The following is a 25,474-nucleotide window of genomic DNA, read 5'->3' on the forward strand; positions in this document are numbered from 1 at the left end:
CTGGTGGTGTGGAGATGCTCTGCTTGCTGTGCCTGAGAGAAGATGGGGGTCAGACATGGGAGCAGCCTGTGGTGTTGGGCTCTCTTTGGGGACTGTGGGCAGTATTTGGGAGGCTGGTGCCTGGTGTGGGGCTGTGCCAGCAGCATTGTCCCCAATCCTCCGTGGTCAGTCTTGACCAGTTCGTTTCCAGCTGTGCAACCACAGCACTGTCTGTGTCCCTGCTCACAACTCCATGTCAATGGGGAGCCAAATCCCTTCATCTCTCATGGCGAGAAGGGCTGTATGGCTCTGCAGACTGGAAATCTCCTTTACATCCCTGGAGGTTTGCTGGGAACTAGTCCTGGTCAGCCCCTGGACTGCAGTGGGCTTTGTGCTTTCTGGCAGTTCTCCCCAGCTTGCAGCTGCAGGTTAGTTTGGGTAGTTTAGAAGCTGTGTGCAATGCTGGGGGCAGAGCACGTGTCTCTTTGGAGCACAAAGCACACCGAGCCCTGGCTGTCCTCTGGTTCCAGGGTGGCACCTTCCTCAGGCTGGTCACAGTTTTCACATTCAATGTCTTCAATGGAGCTGTGTGGTTAAATGAAAAATACCACTTTTTCTCAGTAAAGATAAAGGAAGAGAACAAATCACTCTAAGCCTAAAAAAAAGCCTGAACTTATGGCTTTGAAGATTTGCAAAAACAGGAAGTGAATTAAAACCCCTGCATCTGTTTGTATGTTAAAGTCGTGTGAGCTTTTATGTTGCAGTACTTGGGGTTGGCAATAGCAAAATGATCTTGCTGAAACTGTAGCTACCTGCCCCTTCCTAGTGCCAGGGGTGCCAGCCCAGCATTGCCCAGCTTCCTCTTTGGCATTTTGGGATGTTTCAGTGATTAAAAAAGAATGAAATAATTGTCTGTGAGAGCCTTGCTCCACTGACCTCCTGCCTTCTGCTGCTGACTCCAGCGCCCCTGGACCAGCAGCTGCATAGCAGGACTAAGGGCAAGGAGGGCTGGGGCTGCAAGGGGAAACATGGTGGGGGGCTTATAGATCCTGGGATGTCCCCTTTCTGCTGAGTTGGCCAGATGGTCACTTCCCTGAGCTTGGCTGGCTGGAGGGGCTGCAGAGGCTGCTGGCTGGGTCAGAGCTCCCCAGGAGGTGCAGGAGGAGATACCAGCCCACTGCTGCCGAAATTGCATCTCCCCCTGCAAATGCCTTTAGGCTGAATTCAGTGTTCTTAGTCTCTCACAGAGACTTCACCTTGCCAGAGAAACTTGGGAACAGGCAGCAAATAGCTTGGCTGCCACATTCCCCAGCTCCAGCCGAGCCAAGTGACAGTGGAGCCAATAAACTCAGCAGTTGCTGAGAAAACCTTTGGCATCTTAAAAACGAGACTCAGAGTCCTGAACTAATCTGGTGGAACATAATTTCGTAGCTCTTCCCAAGTATGCCAGACATCCCAGGAATGCTGTGTATCCCTAGTTATATCAGTTGGGGCTGTCATGATGGGGTGGAGGTTTGCTGTCAGAAGGTGTTCACTGAAGGATCAGACTTTCCTGATGAAATCCATGGTGCTTCTGGTGGGTCAGAGGGCTTAGAGCAGGCACGTGAGCAGGGCTGCAGGACTAAGTGTGGTAAGACCAGGCATCACCAGGAGCAACAGCCTGTTGGGTCAAGCTTTGTCCCAGCAGTGAGGGACATGACCACTTCCTGGGGGCTGACAGATAAAAGACCCCTGGCTGAGGAGCAGGACCATGACTATTCCCACAGGATGTTTGGTTCCCACCTTCGTGCCCAGATCCACCAGATGAAGGAGTGTTGGCAGGGATGCCCCCTCCATGCTTCCCTCCTTGGGCTTTTCTGGGTCAGAGTTAATAGTGAGAGGGTTTTCTGGAGGGGGTGCCAAGTGTAGTAACATTAAAGGAATGAAGCTGTGGAAAGCCCAGGAAGCAGCTGGGCCATGGTAGCCATGTTTGGTGTGGGCAAACGGTGATTGTTTTCCCAAGGTATCAGCCAATTGAAGCACAGAGCTCTGCATATCATTTATGCAGCTGGGTGTGGAACTCTGCAGCTTGCAGGGTGGGGTCACCAGAGCAGGATGGGGCGACCGCAGAGAATGTTGTATCTGGATGCCATGGCCATGTGCAGGAACTGTAGAGACACGTGCCACCCCTGGACTGGGCTTTTCAAGAAGCAGCAATTTTCCTGCAGGCTGTGTGTCTGCCATAAATAAATAGGTGTGTGTGGAGATGTTTGTTGTTATGTTACCATCTCGGAGCAGTTGGGACCCCCGGGCAGCAAGCGTCTTTCTAGGGCAGGAAAAAGAAAGGGAAGCAAATGGTGTGGAAATGCATAGCAAATTGGGATGCAATACAGAGCGGGGCTCTCCCTGCTGTGTGACCCCCAGCCCCGGGGAGGGGGGTGGTGGGGAATGAATTACTCGGGGACAGGAGGGTGAGTGGAGGGAGGTGCAGTGCTTGGTGGAGCCCAGCGGCTATGTCCACCAGCACAAACTAGTGCTGAATTTGCCAGCAAGGCCAGAGAGGGCTTTAGGCTGTCACAGCTCTGCATGTCTGTGGCGTTAAACCTCCTCACAGCCATAACCTGGAGCTGGGAAGCACTCTGCATTCCGGGGCTGTGCTGTCCAAGGGGAGGAAAGGACTGGAAAACTGAAGTGTGTGATGTGAATCACCAGGGCATCACTTAGGGAAACCTGCATGTTCATAGAATCATAGAGTAGAACCATGGACTAGTTTGGGTTGGAAGGAACCTTTACTTGGAGTGTTTCTGGGGATGGGGCATCTCTCACTTCTCTGGTCAAGCTGGGCCAGTGTCTCACCACCCTCAGTGTGAAAAATTTCCTCTGTGTATCCAGCCTGGTGCAGCTAGAGCTGCAATGGGTGCTGCGTGGGGGGGTGCACCCCGGGCTCGGCTGCTGCCAGAGGAAGGTCCCGATGGAGCTTCAACTTTGTGTTATTACGGGGCAGCACCGAGAAGCGAATTCTGCTCCGTGGGAGACGCCGAGACCTTTCACACCGGGAGCGGGCAGCAGTTCATTGCGCCGGGCGAGCGGCCACTAACTGCGGGCAGCGAGATTCTCCCGGAGGGGGTTTTATCACCAGTGGTGCCCCCCCTCCGCCGGTAACCATCTCTCCCGGTGGTGCACCGGGCAGTGAGTGCGGCTCGGGAGCCACCGCCCGCCAGCTGCCGGTACTGCACCAGGGAACCGGACCACCCGGCCGGACCACCCGCCGGTACTGCAGCGGGACCGGCGGGGCGGAGCCAGACGACGAAAGCTGGAGCATGAGCCAGAGCCAGGGCCAGTCCCAGTAGATTTTAATAGAATCCTCGAACGGTTTGAGTTGGGAGAGACCTTAAAGATCATCTAGTTCCAGCCCCCTGCCATGGGCAGGGACACCTCCCTCCCACTAGACCAGGTTGCTCATGGACCCATCCAGCCTGAGTTTGAATACTTCCAAGCCTAGAGCCTCCACAGCTTCTCTGGGCAACCTGTTCCAGCGCCTCAACATTCTGGTGGTGGTGAAGAATTTCTTCCTAATGTCTAATCTAAATCGAGCTTCTTCTAGTTTGAAGGCCTTATCCCACAATCCTGTCAGTACCTGCCTTTGTGAAAAGCCACTCTCCAGCTCTCCTGTAGCCCTCCTCAGATCCTGGAGGTGGATGGACACCCAGGGGAGCAGCAGCTGGCCTGAGGAGAGGGAAGGGGAGAGGGGTCCCAGGGAGAGGTTCTGTGGGGAGGATGGAGAGGCAGAGCTGAGTCTCTGGCCACGAAGGGGGATCCTCCTCTTCTCAGAGACACCAAATTCAGAGGATGCTCTGTGCTTTAGATACAGTTGCACTAAAAATGTTGCTTTTCAATATTTTCTTTTTTATTTTCTTTGCCCTGCTCCAAGTGAAAGCAGCTGCTGCAGGGTACAGAGAAAAGCAAACTGAGGCTTCAAGGGGCTAGAAATCTTCCTTGCAGGGATGTAGCAGAGCTCACTCTCCAGCCAGAGCAGTACCTACCTCATAGGAGAGTTTTCCGACAGGGCTTTGTCTTGCTGAAATGCTGCCTTGTGAATCAGGAGCTGAGGCAAAGAACCACTGCTGGGTGAGGATTCCCTTCAGGAGGTTGGTCACCATAAACTCCATGATGCCTCCATGAGTTGTGAACTAGATCAGGACCAGCCCTGCCATTATCCTGCTTTGCTCCAGCTGCAGCCGACTGCTGGGCACCCCGAGGGCCCTGGCATAGCTGTGCAGATCCTGGCACTGTTGGGCGATGAGCTCTGCAGGCCCTGGCTGCTGGGATCTCTGCGGCACTACCTTCACAGCCCAGCGGGCTGCTGCTGTCTACAAACATGGGCAGGGTTGTGCTGACCTGTGCAGAAAGTCCCAAGGTCGCCAACGGGATCTCTGGGAAAGTTCCTGTGCACTCTTACTGTGATTATTATTTTAAAGCCTGTTTGTGTGTGGCTCCCCTTTCGGAGCCTCCCTGTTGCTCACTGTGTGCTGCCGGCCTGACCCCCACCCCTCAGCACGGTCTCCAGCCAAACATTTTCTTCCTGTTTTCCCGGGCGGAGCGTGCGTCTCCTGTTTCATCTCGTTGGGTGAAGCCGACGCCGGGAAGGCAGCGAGTGAGTCTCTATGGCAACAGATGTTTATCGAGCCCCTGAGTGGAGGCACAGGGTTGGGGAGAGACACTTCAGCATCTAGGATGGGGTCTGGGGCGGCTGCCATGCTAATACCACACTGGGAGGACTGGGAGCAAGGGTGTGGGATAGTGAGGGATGTCCTGCTCCCCATCCTTGTGTAGTAGCCTGGCTGAGGGGTCCTGAACTGCTTTCTGCAGAGAGAAGTTTGGCTTCACATGAGGCCCTTTGCACTCAGGGTGCATCAGCCCCACTGCAGAGGGGGCAGCAGACGGGTGACACAAGTTGGTACAGGCTGTGCACAGCCCTGGGCTTGGGGACTGTGGGGCTGGGGGTTTTCTTTGAGCTGAGGATCCTGGCTGTGCTGCTGCGACATCCTCTGTCTCCAAAAATACATCCGGGGTGATTACCCCCTCCCAGAGCTCCCAGGAGCTGAATCGGGGCTGCAGATGTGTTGAGGCTCATGAGTAGTGCAGCCAGGGCCAGTCCTCTTTGCAGGTTTTGAGCTCAGGGGGTGTAGGTGCAATTTCCCATTTTTGTCTGCAGCCACAAGGGACAGAAAGGCCAGCAGAGTGGTGCTGAGGGCACCCAGGGAAGTGGCTGGAACCACTGACTGTCTTTGGGATCAGTCCTGGACTCCAACCAGGATTCTAGGCTAGGCGGTTGGAATAGAGCTGGCTGTCCCAGCGCTGTTGGTAGAACCAGTCTGGTCTTGAGACCAACAGAATCAAGCTGGGCCTCAGCATCTGTCTCCGTGTGTCAGGGCTGTCCACTTGGTCCCAGAGCCCAGCAATGTTCACTGGAGGCTCTTGGTGTACTCAGAGCAAATAGTTTTATTTGCTTTAGATCCTCAACTTGCATTAACTGTCCCTGGTCCAAACTAAGTTGCTCTGGTTTGAGCAGATGGGGAAGTTGGGGTAATGTAGACATAAGATGACCTTGTCAAGGTCACACTGGACATCAGTGCCAGCTTCCACAGTGGTGCATCCTGGAGCTTGGGAGAAGCATATCCCCACTGGGACTGAGGATTGTGGATCGGAGTTTTGACATCTCTGCACAGTTCTCTGAAAGAGGGACTGGTTGCCTTTATGAGTTATGTCCTTCCTCATCTCACCACACATTTCTGCTAGAGCTGCCTGGAACTCCAAGGCTGCCCAGCCAGGAAAGCACAGCACTGCTGTTGCTTCTTGCGTGTGGAGCCTATGGGTATGGGCTCAGGGTGTGCTGTATTGGGAGTACCAGGAAACTCCACTGAAAAAGACTTGTCCTGATGACTCTCCAGGCACTTACACATGGTGAAGGCAAGCAGCAGCCTCACATCTTTATTTCTCTTGCAGCTACACGCAGAGCCACAAGAAATGAAGCATTCACCTCTCCTTCATGATGCTCACACAGCTTCTCTCCTGCCTTGCCCAGGCTGTACACAGGGCTGGTGAGCAGAGAGATGGTTAGGAATGGCAGGAGGGAGGCTGGAGGGATGGCCAGCCCTTCCTTCTAGCCCAGCATGTACCCTGCCTGGGTGGTGGCAGCACTGACCCAGGCAGTACAAGTCTGGAGTCCCTCTGCTCAAAGTGCAAAATGTCTGCTGTGTCCTGTGGAGAGCATGGAGGGAACCCATAGAGACTAAAATAAGCTCAGGAACTTAGAAGAGTCCGAGAATTTGGGACATGTGCTTGCCTGGAGAAGAGCATTTTCAGTTTTGTTGAGGTATTGGAGTGTGTCTAGAGAAGGGCAATGAAGCTGGTGAAGGGTCTAGAGCACAAGTCTTGTGAGGAGCAGCTGAGGGAACTGGGGCTGTTCAGCCTAGAGAAAAGGAAGCTCAGGGGAGACCTCATTCTCTACAACTCCCTGAAAGGAGGGTATGGTGAGGTGGGGGTCAGGCTTTTCCCCCAGGGAACAACCAATAGGATGAGAGGTTTAGGTGTCAAGAGAGGTTTAGGTTGGACAGTAAGAGCAATTTCTTCCCCAAAAGTGCTGTCAAGCCTTGGATCAGGCTGCCCAGGGCAATGGAAGAGTCCCCATCCTTGGCCTCAAAGCCATGTGGATGTGGTGCTGAGGGACATGGTTTAGTAGTGGCCTGGCAGTGCTGGGTTAATGGACGTGATGATCTTAAAGGTCTTTTTCAACCAAAATGACTCCATGATTCTTGACTTCCAGTGGTTTTTCTGGATATCCTTAGAGCAGTTACCTCTGATAGGGGGAGTTTAATAAATTCCTCCCCGGTGTCCTAGAACGAGAGCAATTGCCAGCATCACCGACAGCTTCGTGGCAGCAGGGTCAGGAGCAGCAGAATCTCCAGGGCCAGGATCACTGGTACCTGGAAAGCCAGGAGCACTGGTACCTGGATTGCCAGGAGCACTGGTACCTGGAATGCCAGGAGCACTGGTACCTGGAATGCCAGGATCACTGGTACCTGGAATGCCAAGAGCAGGAATTCAGTGTCTGCTCAGTGCCTATCGTCATCCCCTCAAGCAGCCACACTATGGACTCTCGTCCATAGGGGCTTTGTCACCCTCAGACACTCCCTCTGCCTGCCCCGGGCTGGCACATCACCACCCTGAGCACCTCCTGCTGCCCACCTGGGGGTGTCAGGCGCCGGGCTTCTGTGGCAAGGACATTTCTGATGCCTTTAAGGTTACCGGAACCCGGAGCCGGACTGGGGATGCTGTGTGCTGCAGGGCGGGCGGCACAGCAGCAATCAGCTTCGATGTGGCGATGGGGCCGCGGACGACGCCCGCCGGTGCTCCCGACGCCACCAGGAGGTGGCATGAGCGGGAGGAGAGGCGGGTGGCGGCCGCCAGGTGTCGCTGTTCCCGCGGGAATCCCATGCCCGTGACCGGTGCGGCGGAGCATGACCGGAGCACGGTGCCGGTACCCGGCGTGACAGAGCGCCGCCAGTGCCCTGTGGCGGTTCCCGGTGGGAGAGAGCATCGCCCACTGTGGCAGAGCACGGCCACTGCCTGGTGGGGCGGAGCGTGGCCGGTGCCTGATGTTGGTGCCCAGTGCGGCAGAGCATGGCTGGTGCCAGATGCCCACAGACAGCACCAGGGCTGTTGCCCGGTGCCCATGGCCAGTGCTCAGTGCCAGGTGGTGGTGCCCGGTGCTAGTGCTCGGTATAGTGGACCATGCCCAGCGCCCACAGACTCACTCAGCATGGGCTCCATGATCGCCAGGGAGCCGTTGTGGGGCTCAGGGGTGATGCCCAGCAGATGGCAGAGGAGGGGGTAGACATTGACGCTTTCAAAGGGCTCAACCACCAGCCCCTGCTTGAAGGCCGGCCCCACAGCACGGAAGATGGTTTTCATGTTCATGGCCTCGTTGTCAAAGCCGTGTTCACCTATGTTGAACTGGACTTTGATTCTCTGAAAGAGAGAGAGAAGATGTGGGTGCCCAAATCCTCCAGCCCCAGCCCTTAGCAGCAGCACCAGTGCCTCCAGCTCTCCTGCATGTGGCTCTTGTGCTGTGCTCTGCAGCCCTGCATTCTGTGTAATTTCCCTGAGTTTTTTGAGGTTGATCTAGTAATGGTAAACTTTGCAGAAGCTGGAAGGTGCTGCCTAGACACAGCTCTCAAGCGATGACACCTTGTAAGTTTCCTTCCTAAATGTCAGCAGGTCCAAATTCTGTTGTACTGAGGAGCTTTGTAGTGGGGAGCTGCCTATTGGCCTTGACTTTGGGTCTTCCCCTAATGCCAGGCCAGGAGATGATCCTGCAGCTAATACTCTGTGTTTTATGTAAGCCCTGCACCAAAACTTTTGGAGCCTTTTTTTTTATCTGAACAGCAGAAAATATCTTTACCCAAAGAGCTGGAATTTCCATCTGTTTGTAGGGAGAGCAACCAACATGAAGGCATAAAGCCGGGTAGGTACTGGGATGCCATAAGGACAGGAGGAGAGAGGCAGATATGCCTGCACACACATCTTACCCCATGGATCACGTATCCTGGATCGCCGTACAACACCAGCGGGGTTATCCGGGGGTGGTTGGCGAAGTGGAATCTCTCTGGGAAGTCTTCTTTCTTGTACACATGTAAGTTTGGGTGAGCATTCTTCAGGACTGAATACACATGCTCTAGTTTTCCTTCTTTTGGCAGCAGCAGCCCACTTGGTCCATAATCTAAGAGTTCAAACTGGATGTCTTGGAATGAGAAGTTTGCTACTTCCCTGATAAGAATCTCATTGGTCTTTATGACGGTCTCCATGCCGTGGTCAGATGTGATGATGAGGTTGAGTTTTGATTCCAGGCCACTTTCCCTGATACGCTGCCTCAAGAAACCAATGGTTCTGTCCACCTTCTCGATCACTGTTTTCCTCTGGGTGGACTCGGGGCCAAACTTGTGCCCTGTTGAGTCCGGCTCACCGAAGTAGAGGGCGATGAAGTCGAGGTCGTGCTCTGTGAACCACTTCATGGTGATGTTAATGTTCTCTTGCCAGTTGGTTTCATTGCTGTAGTTGAAGATGATGGGCTCCACCAGCCTCATGTTCACTTCTTCCCCTTGATATTTTGCCTTTCCTCCAGGGAAATAGATTGAGCCTGTCTTTAAACCCTGTTAGTGGAGACATTGCATAAAGTCACCTGAACTTGCTCTGCAGCATCTCTCCATCTGTCAATGCAGCCACCTACTAATGTGGTTAGTTCATTCAGTCCCCTAATGTCTACCTCTGCCTCTAATGAGGTTTTTCTTACTCGTTGCCAATTAAAAGTGATTAATTGAAATCACTGCCCTTCCCAGAACTGCATGCTGGCTTTCTCACTGTGTTACTAACACTAGCTAGAACTTTGTGAACAGTGACTCATTTGTACCTTGCATGGGCTCTCCAGTTTTGACCATCAAGACATTGAGGTGTGTTTCACTCCAAACATAGAAACCCTCAGTGGGGCCAACCTGGCAGGTTAAAGACTGGCAAAGATAGTCATCTTGGGCCAGGTCCTGGGTCTTGGCTCAAAGTCAAATTCAAACTTGCTGCCTGCTGGGATCTAGGAAAGCCTTGCTGCAGTCCCTAGTGTAGAGGGGACCAGCCTCTGCTTCTGCCACCCAAAAGGTCCTGGGTGAGGCTGTGGAAATGAGGGTTGTGCCTTGGAGTGTTCAAAACCCCCAAGCTCACTATGCTCCTGAAGGAACCAGCTGAAGTTTCTTCAAACAGGAAAAGGATAGCCTGTTTTAGTAATGTCTTAATAAAGCTGGAATGCATCTCTCTCTTTTTTTTTTTCTCCCCTTCCCTCCCTATTTTTAATAGAATGATCATAATTATTCCTGCCAGTGTCTGGGGATTTCATTTTTTTTCCTGCTGGTCTAATTAGCCTGTCGTTTGCAGCGAGGATGTTAGCTCATGGCCACTAGAGATCGTGGCTTGCCTGTAACTTTTCCTACATTGCAGGCAGGATCCATCTGAGCAGGGTCTGCACAGGGTCTTTGCATGTGAGGAGGTGCCACTTGCCTGTCTCTGGGCAGTGATCCAGATGGGCAGGCTCCCGTTGTCCCACCAGCTGTCCACGCCTTGCGTGCTGTAGTAGGGCAGCTTCAGTCCTGTGCTGGTGTTGAACCACATGTTGTGAATCACCCCGTGGCTCTCCAGGTATCTGCCTGTCAGGAAAGATGCAGGAAGTAGGAGCGAGCCAGGCTGTGGATGAAGTGGGGTGGGCCTTGCCCCTGCAGCGGGCAGTGGGCCAGCTTTGGGTCAGCAGCGAGCTTCTGTCTGCTGTCCCCTCCTTGTGTCCCATCCCAGCCCTTTTCACAGAATCACAGAATTGCCTAGATTGGAAAAGACCTTAAAGAACATTGAGTCCAATCATAAGCTCAACACTGACAAGTCCTTGGCTAAACCATATCCCTAAGCACTGCATCTATGGACCTCTAGGGATGGGGACTGCACCACCTCCCTGGGCAGCCTGTTCCAATGCCTGATAACCCTTTCAGTGAAGACATTCTTCCTAATATCCAACCTAATCTTCCTTTGGCACAACTCGAGGCCTCTTGTTCTATCACTTGTTACTTTGTTGAATGGATTGACCCCCACCGCTCTACAACCTCCTCTCAGGGAGTTGCAGAGAGCAATAAGGTGTCCCCTGAGTCTTCCTGTCTTCAGGCTAAATAACCCCAGCTCTCTCAGCCACTCCTCACAAGACCTGTGCTCCAGACCCTTCACCAGCTTCATTGCTATTCTCTGGACATGCTCCAACACTTAATGCCCTTCTTGGAGTGAGGGGCTCAAAACTGAACCCACTTTTTGCGATGCATCCTCACCAGTGCTTATACTTTGACTCCTTCTCCCCTTACCTTGCACAAAGTGGGGCATCCCAGGTGTAGGGATGCTGGGGGACATACCTGCTCTTCTCAAGGGAGGGTTGATGCCTCAGCCAGACCTGAAGCAGAGGCACCCTCATGCCAGTGCTGGTGCTGCCTGGGGGTGCTCCTGCCTTGCTCAGCACACACAGGGTTCTCTGTTAGCCTGCAGTTATGTAATTGCTTTGGTGTTTCACTTTCCCTGTTTCTCACACCCTGTGAGGTGAGTGTGCAGCAGAAATTCCTGTTAGAAATGAAAGGCTTGCACCTTGCACTGTTACCTCTCATGCTATTTTGATTATTCTGGTCCTGAAGAAGGCTCAGTTACTCCTGTGCAATATCCCCATCCTCCCTCTATTGACGATGCCTCCCTGCCTTTTCCCATCAGCAGATTTCATTAGCATGTTCCACTCTTTTATGCCAAGGTTATTAATTAAAATCTTAAATAAGATTGGCTCCAAAATCGATTCTTCAGGAATTCCCTTGTTCCCTTCCCGCCAGCCTGACAATATCCTCTCACATCACCTGCTGTCCTCTTCCCCACGTCAGAGGTTTGGTACTAATCTTCATCTTCTCCATCTTAACTAATGATTTCCCGTGTGGCACTGTATCAAATACATTACTGAGGTCCAGAAAGATTAAATTTAGTGCATCTCCCTTGTCTAACAAAAAAAAGATGAGAATCATTTATCTTATCAAAGGAGCCCATCGAGTTGGTTTGGTGCTAGTTACCTTTGATAAACACAGCTTCAGTTCTGTCCCTTTCTGCAGCTCTTGCCTGATCTCTGGTTTACTGGGGAATCTGGATTAGGAGCATATTGTATGGAATCATGTATTGGGTTTGTGCCTTTGTAGGTAGATTTGTGTGGTGCTGTAGTATGCACTGCAATACAGACACACATTAGAGGCTATTGATATTTGGCACCCATGTAACATAAATAGTGCAGATTTGCTGATAAAAACGACGGGAGGACATCACAGGGAGAGACTAATTTGTGCCAGAGATTAGCATGAGTGACTAAAGTAAATGAAGCCTTAGGCTGCATGAACTGTGCTTTAATATTTGTTTTGTGACTCCAGTAGATAGGGAAGTGTAAGTCAACTTGAACTGCAGGCTGTCCTCTAACAATAGAGAAGGAAATGCCTCAAGACACAGCCAAAAAGGGTGCCTGGGCACTGTGAGAGTGAACCAGAAGAGAAGGCTCCAGGCTCCCAAACAGGACAGGGATGAGCAGAATTGCCATTGGGAAATGAGGTGACCTACAGACACTGTACATCCAGGAACAATGGACAGGCCCCCAGCTGGAGCTGCAGCCCACCTGCAGTAGGAATAAATGTACATAAAAGAGATGATCTGGTCTATATTAAAGTGGAATTTAGGGATGGACCCTGTTGGGGTGGCCTCCACACAATTCCCACCATAGTCTAGGTGGTGGCTGTATAATTCCTGTGACATCTGGTGCTGTTTACCTTTGATAACCAGGGGGTCAGTTCTGTCTCTTTCAGCAGCTATTACCTTCTCTCTAGACTAGAGTGGCCAAGGCTGGATGGCAGCTTGGCTAAGAGTTCTTCCCTGATCGTGGTAGTTTTAGGCTGTGCCTAGAAAAATTTCCACAGATCTTGAACAGAAAGTAGTAGCATGTAAATGAATCACTATTGGATGTGAAAAGGAAAACAAGGATAAGTTCTAAATAATCCCAGTGGACAGATACCTAACATAAAAGTTAGTTTTGTACACTACCTCTCTCTCTTTTTAACTCCTTCATAGCTCTGGCTTCTGCTGGCTTTGCTGACCTTGGCTGCATTGCTTTGTTGTGGCTAAGTATTAACAAACAGCTCTCTCTCTGCTTTTCTCCTTTCTTCTCTTTTCCCATGTACAGGGGAAGGGAAGGGAGCAGGGAGGGGGAAGCTGTTGGTAGCCCTCTGCTTTGTCCAGAGGGTAGTTCTTGTGTTGCTTATAAATGCGTGTGTATTTTGATACATACTCATTGCATTTCCTATTTAGATTGGAGTTTTGCTTGTAAATACAGCTTCCATTTGCTTTCTACCTGAGCTAGTCTGGCAATTTGATGGTTGGGAGGAGGAATTTTCAACCCACCACACCGATGCAGAAGGCTCAAACCCGCCTGGCCCTGAGCCGCCGCTCCGTCTGGCTTGGGGCTGGCAGGGACTCACCGGTCAGCAGCGTGAAGTGGCATGGGCTGGTGATGGTGATGAAGGCAGGAGTCATGTACTTTGCCTTCACTCCCTCTGCTGCCATAGCGTCCAGGTTGGGGGTGTCCACATCCTGGTCGTAGTTCCACCGAAAGCCATCAAAGGAGACCAGGAGGACTTTGCTGCGGCTGGGCGTCTGCTGCAGGGGGACACAGCTTGCTAGGGAGAGGGCAGCCAAGAGGAGCCCCAGCACAGTGAACATCTTCATGCCCTTGAAGGGGAACAGCCCAGTCACCCAGAGAGCTCACATTAATAGATGTGGGATGGGACTAAGTTCAGTTCTTATCTAATCAGGCAGTTGCTGATCAGGTGCATGGCTTCAGCCAGCACTCTGTATCAGAATGAGCTCTTCTATTTTCTTGCCTAGCTGAAGTAGATTATCTTAGATTTCCTTCGGGGTGAAAACACCAAATCTGCCTGCTAGATCAGTGGCAGCAGGTGCTATTTCAGCACTCAGGAATGGGAGGAATTGCTCACGAGGCAGGAGGCTTCTCTAGGGAATCTGTATGAAACCAGCCTCCCCAGCAGCTGGCATAACCCACCCTGGGCTGGCTCCCTGCACCTGTGGCTGTGTGTCCTTCCCATACTCCTGACTTATGGTGCCTGTAGTTCAGCTTCAAGGGACAACTTGCCCTGCTTCCAGAACCACTCATCTACCTCCAGAGAGGTGCTCAGAGGCTCAGGAGGAGCTTGGGTTTATCAGAGGTCCTTGAGTGTGACTTTGTGGAGCTAACTTGCTTGGGAAGCAGACTCTTTGCTGGATCCAGTCTGTGCCAGCAACCCCCAGAGCTGTTTCAGAGGGTGGGCCTAACTCTGAAGCTTCCATGTCCCATCAGCACAGCTTCCACTGCTTGGTCTCTGCTGCTCACTGTGGGTGACCCTCAGCCACTAGTGCACTGCTGAGCTTCGCCATCTCAGCATCCCTTTTTATCAATATCTGCAGGTTTTTATGACTTCTCTGAGGTTTAATCATTGCTGATGACTCATTTCTCAGCAAAACTGAGTTTAAGGTTTTTGTAGACTTATGTAACAGCGGTTGACTTGCTTCCCCAGGGTCTGAACTCTCAACCTTTGTGTCTTTCCTGTTCTCCCTCTGCTCAGGTTCCAGATTTATTCCTCCGTGCTTTGCTTCCTAATTGCTCAGCCGTCCCCTCCTTTGCTGAGCAGAACCTTCTCCACCGGTTTCCCTGTCCCTGCCTGGGGCTATTTCTTGGTATTTCTCCCCCAGGGGTGAGCTGGGCAGATGAGCCTCATGCACATGCCAGGTTTCATCCTTCCTGGCCTGTGACAGTCTCTTTGTAGGCCTGAGCATCCGTAAGTACTCCTGTCTGAGTCAAGTCCTCAGGGTGCATCAAACGTCTCAATTGCCTCTTGTCCTTTGCTTGTGTTTCCCAGGTTGGAAATGGGATAATCGTGCAAGGACACTGTGAGAGGTTGGAATGATCTCACCAGAGAACTCATGGCTGACACAAGCCGGGAGAGTGGCTATGAGCACTTTGCAAGCAGAGAAAAGGAGGCCAGGTCGTGGTGGGACAGAGCCTGCTCTGAGCCCTCCTCTGGCTTATGGAGGGTCTGACAGCAGCTCAGGGGGAAACCTTTCACTGCTGTGCTGGGCTGTGGAGGCTGTGCTGGGCTGTGCAGTTTGGTGTGCTGGGCTCTGTGGGACTGAGCTGGGTGCTGGGCTGTACTGGGCTCTGTGAGGCTGTGCTGGGCTGTGCAGGTCGCTGTGCTGGGCTCTGATGGGTGCTGTGAAGCTGGAGGCTGCTGGTGTGTCTGTGCACTCTGGGTTTGGCCAGGCTGGAGCAGAGTGGTCACAATGCCGGGGTCATGTCTGCCCATTCCAGTCACTGCCATGGATCTGGAGAGCCCCAGGAGAGGAGCTGCTGGCTGGGAATCCTCTCTGCCAGCTGCAGCACTGCAGTTCACTGAAGGAACTATTTTATTATCAGCATTTGCTGCCCTGGGTGTGATACTGTCCTTTCAGCAAGGACAGAGGGTTTGTCCAGATACTGAGAGTTTAAAGTGCTTGTATGATAAAGATGTTATTGATTACCAAGCTCCTGGAAAATCCTAAATGTTCAGCAAGTTGTGAGGTGTGTCAGTGAGTTCCTGGCCGTGGCTAACAGGGCAGGGAAAGATCCTGATAAGTTATTGTGTTCATCAACTCTGCTGGGAGTGAAGAGGCTGGAGGCATTGCTCTCATCTCAGGGGAGTATTTTATGGCAGGAGTGTCTTCTCTTGATATTTGGTGTCTGAGGTGCAGGAGGCACAGGTAAAGAACATCACCTTTGGCCACCCTGCCTGGGGCCACTGGCCATCTCCCCATAAAAAGGGTGATGCAATTGATATTGCACTAACAACACCCAAGGCACCTTTCCCGCCAGCAGATGTGCCTGAGGGGCCAGGGCTGCTCCGGGGCCACTGTGTCCCTGCTCAGCACCCTCCGGATCACAGGCCTCTTGCTGACAGCACTTGTCCTGCATCCTTGGAAGCAATCATGTGCAATGAGCTACACCCTGAGGGCACACATAGTCAGCCCAGCACCTAATTGGAGAAGATGGTTCCTGCAAAGGCATGTTGGGGCTGAGGCTGTCCTCATGCTTGTGTACCAAAGACAGAGGAAGGGGCTAGAAAATCGAAATCCTGAGCACAGAGATGTCATCTGCCACTGGAACAGCCCTGTCTGAAGTGTGCTGTGCAGGGGCACAGCCTGTTTCCAGCCTTTGGAAGAAGGGAGGTGCCACCATCCCTTGGGCAGAGCTGCAGCTTCCCTGCACAGGGAATGTCTGTGGGTAGCTGCCAAGGTCTGTGCTGGGGGAAACAGTTTGGTCAGGCAGGTAGGGACCAGGTGGGTCTCTCTGTTTTATTTCTTATTTTTAAAGGGAAAAAGAAAACCTCACACTTCTAAGGGGTGCCACACATTTCAGTCAGGGCTGGCACACTTTGTCTCATGTGTCCACATGGATTGGTTATTGATGTGGTCTCTTGGGGGGTGGGAGGGTGGCTACACCTACAAGAGAAGGGCTGAGCTACAGAAGGCTGCCCAGGGAGAGATCCCTCCCAGATTTTGGAGGGTGGGATTGTCACGGGCTGGGATGGTGCACTTGAACCTAACAGAGAGGATGAGTTGATAGAAAGCAGGTAGATGGTTTTCTTCTGCTCACACTGCTGGCCTGTCTGGAGCAGCTCTGCTCTGTAGAGCAGTTGCATTGTCCCAGTGGTTAAGTTTTTCATGTGCAGCCTGTTGGAAAGAGGGCGAAGGAGGAAAAAAGGGGAGAGAGGAAGTGGGCAGAAGAGGGAGCAGAGCATTAAATAGAGCAGCTGGAGATGTCCTGGTTTGCTCTTTACACTAAGCATCAGCTTGGTGCAGCTCAGACACAGGGTAAATGTCTGCAGGGCTCCTCTTGGCTCCCAGCACATGATTGCCCAGGACCCAGATAAGCTTCTTATCAGCAGTGAAGGATCTAGTGCCAAGACCTTGTGGCTGAAGATGTGATTCTGCTCCAGTGAGCAGAACCAGGAGGAGCTCTGCAGCTGAGGGTGCCTGGAGTGACTGCCAGGAAAACCAGGGGGAGTTAGGGAGTGTTGAATGGAGCTGTGGAGTCTGTGGGGGCTGATGGAGTCTGGGTGCACCTGGGACAGTCTGTGGGAGCTGATGGAGATTGGGCACACCTGGGACAGTCTGGGAGCTGCTGGAGACTGGGCAAACCCGCAACAGGCTGTGGGGGCTGCTGGAGACTGGGTAAACCTGGAACAGGCTGTGGGGGCTGATGGCGATTGGGCACACCTGGGACAGTCTGAGAGGGCTGATGGCGATTGGGTGCACCTGGGACAGTCTGTGAGGGCTGATGGAGATTGGGTGCACCTGGGACAGTCTGTGAGGGCTGATGGAGATTGGGTGCACCTGGGACAGTCTGTGAGGGCTGATGGAGATTGGGTGCACCTGGGACAGTCTGTGAGGGCTGATGGAGATTGGGTGCACCTGGGACAGTCTGTGAGGGCTGATGGAGATTGGGGGCAGCTGGGACAGTCTGTGAGGGCTGATGGAGACTGGGGGCACCTGGGACAGTTAGGTGGGGTTGGTGGGTAGAGCAGACTCTGTTCTACTCCCTGCAGAGTGTAGCTGAGGGCAGCTCTTGGAGAGGAGGTTGTTCCAAGGCAGAGCACACATCTGACTGCTCACATTCACTGCCATCCAGGGTGAGCCCATGCCCTCCACGGGTGTTCAAGCTGTTTTATGCCAGGCATGGCCAAGGAACTGGAGTGCAGGTGGAGAAAGTACTGATAATGGCTCCAAAGCCAGGAGAAGAGCAGGAGTGACAGTGTGCTGCAGGAGCAACCCTGGACTTGGCCTGAGCCCTGAGGCAGATGGAGGGAGGAAGATGCTCCAGCCAAGCAGCTCATAAAGCCTGGAAAAGAGGTGAGGAGGCTGGAAAAGAGGCTTTGGTTGCTGCTGGGGAGATCCTGGGCCTGGCTGCCTATACTGGGAGGCAGGAGTTTGGGTCCTACCTCTGTTCCTGAGAGTCCCAGAACTGTGGGAAGCTGATGTGGGAACTGTTACTGGGACTCCTGTGCTCCCAGCCTGCCGCTGAAGCTGCTGCTGGGGGCATGTGGGGGGCACAAGGGTCCCCCAGTTGGGTTGTCTGTGAAGGGCAGGTGGTAGGAGAGAAGGTGGGGTCCCTCTTGATAATGTTGTTGTGGTCCCTCCTGGGTGTTTGTCTGGCTTTCTGTAACCAGCTGGGATGGACAATGTGCTGTCTGCTCCCTTCTAGGAGATGGTGCACCCATGGTGGGTCCAGAGGAATGTGTGGGAGGGAGGGGGGCAGATGTGAGGAGGGGGCTGAGCTGGTCATATCTACCCATGGTCAGTATGGAGTCTGAGAAGAAAGCAGGTGACACAACACTGGGAACAGCCCAGCCCATGTCTGGATCACAGGGCAGCTGTTGCTGTTGGGCTGCAGGATCTGGGAATGGGGACAGTGACATGAGTGTGTGTTGTGCAGCCCATGGTGACAGAATCTGGTGATGCCTAGGGATGGAGCACGAGTTCTGTGCTCCACAAGAAGCCTTGGGGGATCAGGGCTATGTTTTCATCCCCAGTGGGAGAACAGAGTGACCTCAGGGGACAGCTGCTTTGCTCCACAGGCACACTCAAACTCTGCCTTGAGCACAACCCCAGGCTGTGATGCTCTTGAGAAGTCACTAGCCATGTGCTTGGTCCCCAGAGACTCCCTGCATGGAGATCAATGCTGCTTCTCTCCACTGGCTTAGGTCAGATCAGGCTCTGGCCATCAAGTTCCAGCAAGGGTGGGAAGGGGAGTAGCAGGGGTCAGCACTGAGGGGGACTGCGTCAGAAATGTGAAGGGAGCATGGAGCTGGGGTCAGGCTGGCTCAGGGACCCAGGTGTTTGATGAAATCTGGGGGACAGGGGCATGGCAGGATCTTGGCGCCAGGGCTGAGTCAGCCTGGAGGTTGTGCCCACTCATTCTCTGGGGCTGTCTGCCTTCCCAAGTGCTGAATGTGCTCCTGGGTTGAAAACCAAGACTCTCCTGATGGAACCCCTTGTGCAGTGACTCAGCCAAGCGCCGGCACCACCCGGACGGGCTCCAGGAGTACTGGGTTGGGGGAGGGGGGGACTGGGGCATCTCTCAAGGTTGGGGCCTGTGCAAGCCCTGACTCAGCAGCAGCTCTGTTTACCTGGTGTGGTGCAACACCTTCTGGAGAGTGACTTCCTCGCTGTCTGGTTTGTGCTCCGCGTCCTGACCCTTGGGGAGTGACCCAGCCCAGTGCTCAAGGAGAGCTTTGTATACTGAGTGTGGTATTGTAGGGTCTGGAATAAGCCTTTGGTCAGTTGGGATCAGCTGTCCCACCTGTGTCCTCTCCAAACTTCTTGTGCATGCCCAGACTATTCACTGGTGGGGTGGTGCTGGGCTTTGTCAGCCCAGCAGCATGGGTGGGAGTAAGACTTTGTGTGGCTCTTCTGCTCCAGCTGATGTCCCCACAATGCCCATAGTCCCCTGCGCCCTCCTGGGTTGAGGCTCACAGCAAGGACCAACATGTGGAGCTCACAACAGCCTTTGGTCCACAAGAAAAATGGCCTATGGCTACAACTTGGCTCTTGATCCTCAAGTGGGGCCCCTGGGCGATAACAAGGGACTCAAACTCCTTCTCTGGCAGCAGCTCTCCCATTCCCTCTCACATTGCTGCTGTATTTGATCCAGGGTGCTCCTCAGGGTTCATCACAAGGCTTTTCATCAGGCCATGACCTGGGCTTCTCTTCCTGCTCCCCAGTGGGGGTCTGTGCCCTGAGGATTGGGGTCAGCCCTGTCTCACAGCTCAGCCTGGCTCTGCTCTCCACCTGAGACCCTGCTTGGTTAAAGCCAGCATCGACCACTCCATCAAAACGTGGGGCTCTTTCTCAGCTTTCTCAGCTAATGGCTGTGTCTGCCTCCCATTGATCCCCAGCTGCAGAGCTCATTGATTAACTACATTTCTTACTACACTTAATGGTATTTTACTTCTTTCTGTGCTTACCTTGTGCCAGATGCTCACCCTGTGCTTCTGGCTGCCAGGAGGAGAATTCCTCTGCTCAGAGAAACATCCCTCCTCTGTGTTGGCTCTGCTCTCCTCCCCTCAGTCACCACCTCAGCCTGCCTGGCCTTCCTCCTGCTTTCCCTGCCCACCTCTTCCTCACAGGCCAGGGAAATCCCTCTGCCTTCCAGCTCTTTGCTTCTTGGTCCCAGCTCCCATGCCCTCCTTGCAGGGCTGATTCTCTCCCAAACAAAGCCACAAGGCAGCCACATTTCTCAATGCTTCCGGAGGGCAGTGACAGCCCCCTGGGACAATCTATCCTTGCAAGGCTCTTGCTGCATCTTACAAACGCTTCCCTGAGCGGCCAAGGACCTCACAGCAAACTCCTTTCCAGTCTTGCTGTGTCTCCTTCCCTCCTGCTCGCTGCAGCATTGCCCCAGCATGCCAGAGCCCACCACAGTCAGGGCTGCCCTGCCTTGCTGGAACATCTTGGTGGTCTAGGAGTGTTCTGGATGTGCCTCACTGACTGCACAGAGCCTCTTGAGAACAAGAGTTCTGGTGCAGGCTCGGTCAGAGGGATGCAGGTTCCTCTTGTGATTCGTTCCCTGGGGCTCACCCAAGGGAATGGTCAGCATGTTGGCTGGTATCACCTACCTAGGGCAGAGCCAGCTCCCTTTGAGGTTCATTGTGACTTCTCTGCAGCAAAACAGCATAGTCAGTCCAGCAGCTGGGTTGTCCCTACCCACAGCCAGCCTGGCAGCATGAGGGGCTCTGTCCAGAGCACTCTGTTCTGCTCTGCCTCCCTTCGCCAACACCTTCACACTCCGCACGCACTGTGTGCCGCTTCGCGCTGTGCCTCACCTCCTTTCAACTCTCCTGCATGCATCATTCAAAAGCCATAACATTATTGGGCATAAAATATTTACTTAACTGAGCTTTTTGCAAATATTCCCCTCCATTATTTTTCCTCCTTTTGGGAGCAGACACTGCTTCACCTGTGCTCTCAAATGGCTTCTCTTAAATAATACAACAAGAACATATGAACACCCAGTGGCCTTTTTCTTTCTCTTTTGAAATACTCATAAAAATAATGGTGTCACCTGTTCATTATAGTTACACCTGACCCACGGCTTGGGAACGCCCAGTAGCACCAGCCCAGCTCAGTCACCTTGCTGCTGGAGGAGGAACAGCTGGGGAAGTTGCTTCAAGAGGGAGCAGAAACATGAGGAGATCTGACATGGTGCAGAATATTAAGAAATGTTCCTCCCAGAAGGGACATCTGAAGCTCAGCAGAGAGAGTGCAGGGCTGAGCAGTACTAGTCTGGTCCCAGCTAGGATGCTGGGACAACTGCTCGCAACCAGATTGCCTCCAGCAGGTGAATGGCAGGTCCCAGGAGACCAGCCAGAGGCGTAGGCACGTGAGGGATGATCCCACTGCAGGCAGCTGGGCAGGGCCTCAACAGCTCCAAAAGAGCAGGATAAAAAATTTAGGAGCTTGAGAATGCCAGAAAGGATGGATGCTTTTCAGAAGCAGATCTGTTGGATGGTGAGCACATTCTCCTCGTGTGTGAAGGCATCTGGCTGCACAGCCACAGTTTTCTCTACATGGATTGGTGCTTGGCTCCTGGGGGCTCTCCCACCGGAGGGTGCCAATGGGGGGCCTGGCTGTGGACTGTGCTGTGTCCTGTTTGGGGTCCAACTCCTAGAAGTGGAATGTGTCATGCCCAGTGCGGAGCTCCTCGGGCACAGAGTGCACTGTGCCTGGTCATGGGGGACTCTGGCTCCCGGCTGTGGGGGTGCTGCGCTCAGACCGGGGGGGTTGGGTCCCGGTTGCGTGGTGGGCGCAGTGGACGCTGTCCGCGGTGCTGACAGCAGCGGGGCCGTTGCCGTGGAGTGCTCCTGCCGTTATTGTCTGTGGGTTTGTCCAGAGGCTCATCCTGCCCTGGTTCCCCTCTCAAAGGGTAGGAGGTGGCAGGGGACAGTCTGAGTGGGCTCCCCCGGCCATCACAGCCAGTAAAGCTTGACAGATCCCAACAGCTCTGGCCAAGTGTTCATGGAATTCCTGGGATTTAACGTCTCTCTATTGAGAGGTGAAGTCATCTTGCAGGAAGGAAAAACTGGAAATGGCAGGAAAAAGCCACGGAGACAACTCCACAGCAGTAAGAAAAAAATATCAAAGAACCCTGTTTCTTTATTGGTGTGTCATTGCTGTGCTTGTGTAAGCTGAGCCTGAAGGAGCATAGAACAGTTTAGGTTGGAAGGGACCTTAAAGGTTATCTAAGTTCCAACCCCCTGCCATGGGCAGGGACAGATTCCATTAGACCAGGTTGCTCAAGGCCCCATCTGACTTGGCCTTGAACACTTGCGGGGAGGGGGCATCCACAGCTTCCCCGGGCAGCTGTTGCAGTATCTCCCCACCCTCACTGTAAAGAATTTCTTACTAACACTCAGTTGAAATCTACACTCATCCAGCTTCAAGCCATTCCCCCTCATCCTATCTCTACAAGGCCTTGTAAAAAGGAAGAGGATCTCACTGCCCTGAGGAGAGACAAGCAGCTAAATCAAATGCATTGAGAGGAGGACATAGGTATGTACCTGGAGTTGTCTCCTACCCCAGAGAGCTGGGTCAGGGAGCTGTGAATTTAACACCCTCCCTGCTTGCACCCGTCTCATCTGCTGGCCCTTATCAGTTAGTGGTTGGGACAGTTAAAAGTTGGTGGGACAGGGCTGTGGGAGAGGCCAACAGTGTGTCTAGGTGGAAAAATGGCAGATGAATGTTGCTGGGTCCAGGCAATAGAGATGAGAAGAGATCCTTAACTCCAACCTCACAAAGTTGGCCTTTAAATTAATATTTCCTACTCAAGAAAGGAGCCCTCACAGTCACTGAGGGCAGTGCTATGAAAATGTCACCTCAGAGCCCAGTGTCAGTCAAATAAGGCAAATTGCTTGTTAGTAGTTATCAGGGAAGAGGCTGCAAACAAAGCAGGCAGCAGCATCACACCCAGGTCTATCGCGTCGTGTCGCAGCAGCAGTGCTGGGTGCGGGCTGGGTTGCCCAATCACTACAAAGGAGGCAGATGAACTAGAAAAGGTAAAGGAAAGGATGACAAGGCTGATCAAAGCCACTGTGTGAGAAGAGACTAATAAATTGGGACTCTCTTGGTTAGAGGAGAGGCAATGGAAGCAACGCAGGATGGAGTTCTACGGATTCAGGAGTGGTGTAAGGGTGAGCAAGAGGCAAAGGACAGTCCCTGTTTCTCACAAATGGGTGGAGTCAGATGAAACAATTGGGCAACAGGTTTAAAGCATAAATGAAGGAAAGGATTTTCTTTTTTTTTTTTTTTTTCCCATGCAGTGCTTAATTATGCTGTGGAACTTGGCTCTGCAGGGTGGCTGAGGGACCTGCAGCCCCGGGTGCAGAAAGCAATTAGAGAAGTGCAGGGAAGATGGATGCATTAGGAGTGATTAAGTGTGGTGATGCAGAGGCAAGGCCCAGCACTAGGGGTGGTGAGAGGAGGCTGCTGTCAGGGGCTGAGCTTGGGGTGTGAAGGAGCCTGTGGGCAGGTCCCGTGAGCCTGGGGGTGAGCTCTGTGCTGCTCCCCACCCACCTGGGATCCCCATCAGTGCAGCCAGCCTCTCCTCCCTTTTCTTGCCTGGCTTGGAAGGGTCTGGAGATGTTCAGTGGGAAGGTGCTGGGAGCAGAGATGGAGCCTGCAGTGTGAGGCTAGGGCCAGGCTATCAAGAGCTCAGCGCATGATGCCATTGCTGTTCTGTCACTCAGAATCACAGAATGCCAGGATGAAAGGGACCTCATCTGGGCCACCTTTTCTAGGTAACAGTCTAGTTGAAACAAGCTGGCCCAGCACCCTGTCAAGCTGAGTCTTAAAACTGTCCAATGCAGGGGAATACACAATTTCTCTTTTGGAGATGATTCCAATCTCTAACTGTTCTCATGGTGAAAAGGTTTCTTCTGGGTTCCAATCAGCATCTCCCCAGCAGTAACTTGTACCCACCACCCCTTGTCTTTTCAGTGTGACTCCTTGTGAAAAGGGAGTCCCTATCACCCTTTATGTACTGGTATGTGGCAATAAGATCTCCCCTAAGCCTTCTCCTGTCAAGGCTGAACAAACCCAGTTCTCTCAGCCTTTCCTCATATGGCAGGGCTTCCAGTCATAGAAGCATAGAATCAACCAGGTTGGAAAAGACCTCAGAGATCATCAAGTCCAACCTATTACCTAACACCTCATGACAACTAAACCATAGCTCCAAGTGCCACATCCAGTCCTTTTTTGAACACCTCCAGGGATGGTGACTCCACCACCTCCCTGGGCAGCACATCCCAATGGCCAATTACTCTTTCTGTGAAGGACTTTCTCTTCCCCTCGAGCCTAAACTTCCCCTGGTGCAGCTTGAGACTGTGTCCTCTTGTTCTGGTGCTGGTTTCCTGGGAGAAGAGACCACCCCCCACCTGGCTACAACCTCCTTTCAGGAAGCTGTAGAGAGCAATAAGGTCTCCCCTGAGCCTCCTCTTCTCCATTTCTCTGATCATTCTCATGGCCCTTCTCTGGATGCTTTCCAGGGTGCTTCATCTTCAGTGGTGTCTGTTGATGGAGCTCCTGTGACCGTCCCTGGCCCTGCCTGGTGCTCAGCTGGCCCTGACTTGGGCCGTGCCTTTGCACCACTGAGGGCTGCTTCAGTGTTCCCGTCACAGCCGAGCGAGCAGCCCTTTCCCCGTTAATGCCGGCAAATCCCTGCTCCTGACGAGCTGTTAATTGATTTCCCTTTCCATCGGCTCCTGCTCCCGGCCGGGCTGACACCCTCCTGCCCGCCCTCTCCTGCCTGCACTCCCAGCCAGAGCCTGCCACAGCCAGATCCTGAAATTATTGATAAACACTCATTGGGGCTGGAGCCTGGGAAATTGCCAGCAACCCCAGCGGATTTCTCTCTTGCCAGCATCATTTTTCTTGCTGACAGCATGTTCCAAAGTTTGTCAGGGAGGGGACAGGGCCTCCTGGTAACTTTTTTTTTTTGTTGTTGGTTTGTTTTTACGCTTCAGTTGGTTTAAAAGATCCCTGCAGAAAGGGGGAGGCTCAGGAGCTGGTGCCTGCGGTTATCTCTGCCCTCCAGCCTGTCCCCAAAGAGTGCTGGGCTGGATTCTGCTTTGAGCTGTGCCCAGGCCTGTGTTCCCCCTCATCCTGCTTTGCTGTCCCTCTTGGTGTTGTTCCAGGGTTTCTCAGTCCTGATGTGCTGGCTCACTGTTCCTTCACACAGCCATAGAATTGGTTTGGTTGGAAGAGACCTTTAAGGTCATCAAATCCAATCTTCAACCTAAGACCACCATGGCCATGAAACTATGTCCACGCACTTCTTGAATACCTCTGGGGATGGTGACTCCACCATCATCCATGGCAGCCTGTTCCAGAGCCTGACCACTAAAGAAATCTTTCCTAATATCCAAATTAAACCTCCCTTGGCACAACTGCAGGCTGTTTCCTCTCATTCTGTCACCTGATACTAGGGAGAATAGACCAACCCCTACCTCTCTACAACCTCCTTTTAGGCAGGTCTGCTCCTGGAGGATGTCACCCCACATCATGGCATGCTGACAGGCAGGGATGCTGAACCATGGTCTGAGCAGGGCAAGATGCCATCATGGGCACTGCAGCTGGAGCAGGGCAATCCCTTTTCCAGGACAGGATAGTTCTGATCCTTGAGGAGCTGGACTGTCATAAGGGCTTCTCTGGCTTCCCACAGCTGGTCTGTCAGACCAGTTTAATCTGGGCTGTGCAGTGCCCTGTGCCCAGCTTATGAACATGTGTGCTG

At 53.0% G+C, this 25,474-nt stretch overlaps 2 protein-coding genes across 3 annotated transcripts in view; one reads left to right on the forward strand and one right to left on the reverse strand.

Moving 5' to 3' along the window:
* The window catches only part of RBFOX3 (RNA binding fox-1 homolog 3), a 191,852-nt gene that overhangs the window by 981 nt on the left and 165,397 nt on the right, over window positions 1-25,474 (forward strand). The window lies entirely within an intron of this gene.
* On the reverse strand, window positions 5,911-13,329 carry ENPP7 (ectonucleotide pyrophosphatase/phosphodiesterase 7). Of its 2 annotated transcripts, none has more exons than XM_068151704.1 (5): window positions 13,083-13,329; window positions 10,063-10,208; window positions 8,550-9,170; window positions 7,776-7,989; window positions 5,911-6,920 (listed from the first exon to the last, which is right to left on the reverse strand). In XM_068151704.1, the coding sequence occupies exons 1-5, from the start codon at window positions 13,327-13,329 to the stop codon at window positions 6,832-6,834; spliced, it is 1,317 nt and encodes a 438-aa protein (XP_068007805.1). In that variant the 3' UTR covers window positions 5,911-6,831. The 2 variants fall into 2 exon arrangements, with proteins under 2 accessions (XP_068007805.1, XP_068007804.1); XM_068151703.1 differs by having other exon boundaries at window positions 5,911-7,040.

The sequence above is a fragment of the Melanerpes formicivorus genome, unplaced genomic scaffold (genome assembly GCF_026170545.1).
Source record: "Melanerpes formicivorus ecotype bairdi unplaced genomic scaffold, bMelFor1.0.p_v2 SCAF_21, whole genome shotgun sequence".
NCBI lineage: Eukaryota > Metazoa > Chordata > Aves > Piciformes > Picidae > Melanerpes > Melanerpes formicivorus.

Coding starts and splice junctions, on each gene's coding strand:
- ENPP7 (XM_068151703.1), bottom strand. CDS start 13,329: ATGAAGATGTTCACTGTGCTGGGGCTCCTCTTGGCTGCCCTCTCCCTA. Junction 10,209..13,082: donor CCACTTCACGCTGCTGACCG/GTGAGTCCCTGC, acceptor CTTTCCTGACAG/GCAGATACCTGGAGAGCCAC. Junction 7,990..8,549: donor CAGGATACGTGATCCATGGG/GTAAGATGTGTG, acceptor TCTCTCTTTCAG/AGAATCAAAGTCCAGTTCAA.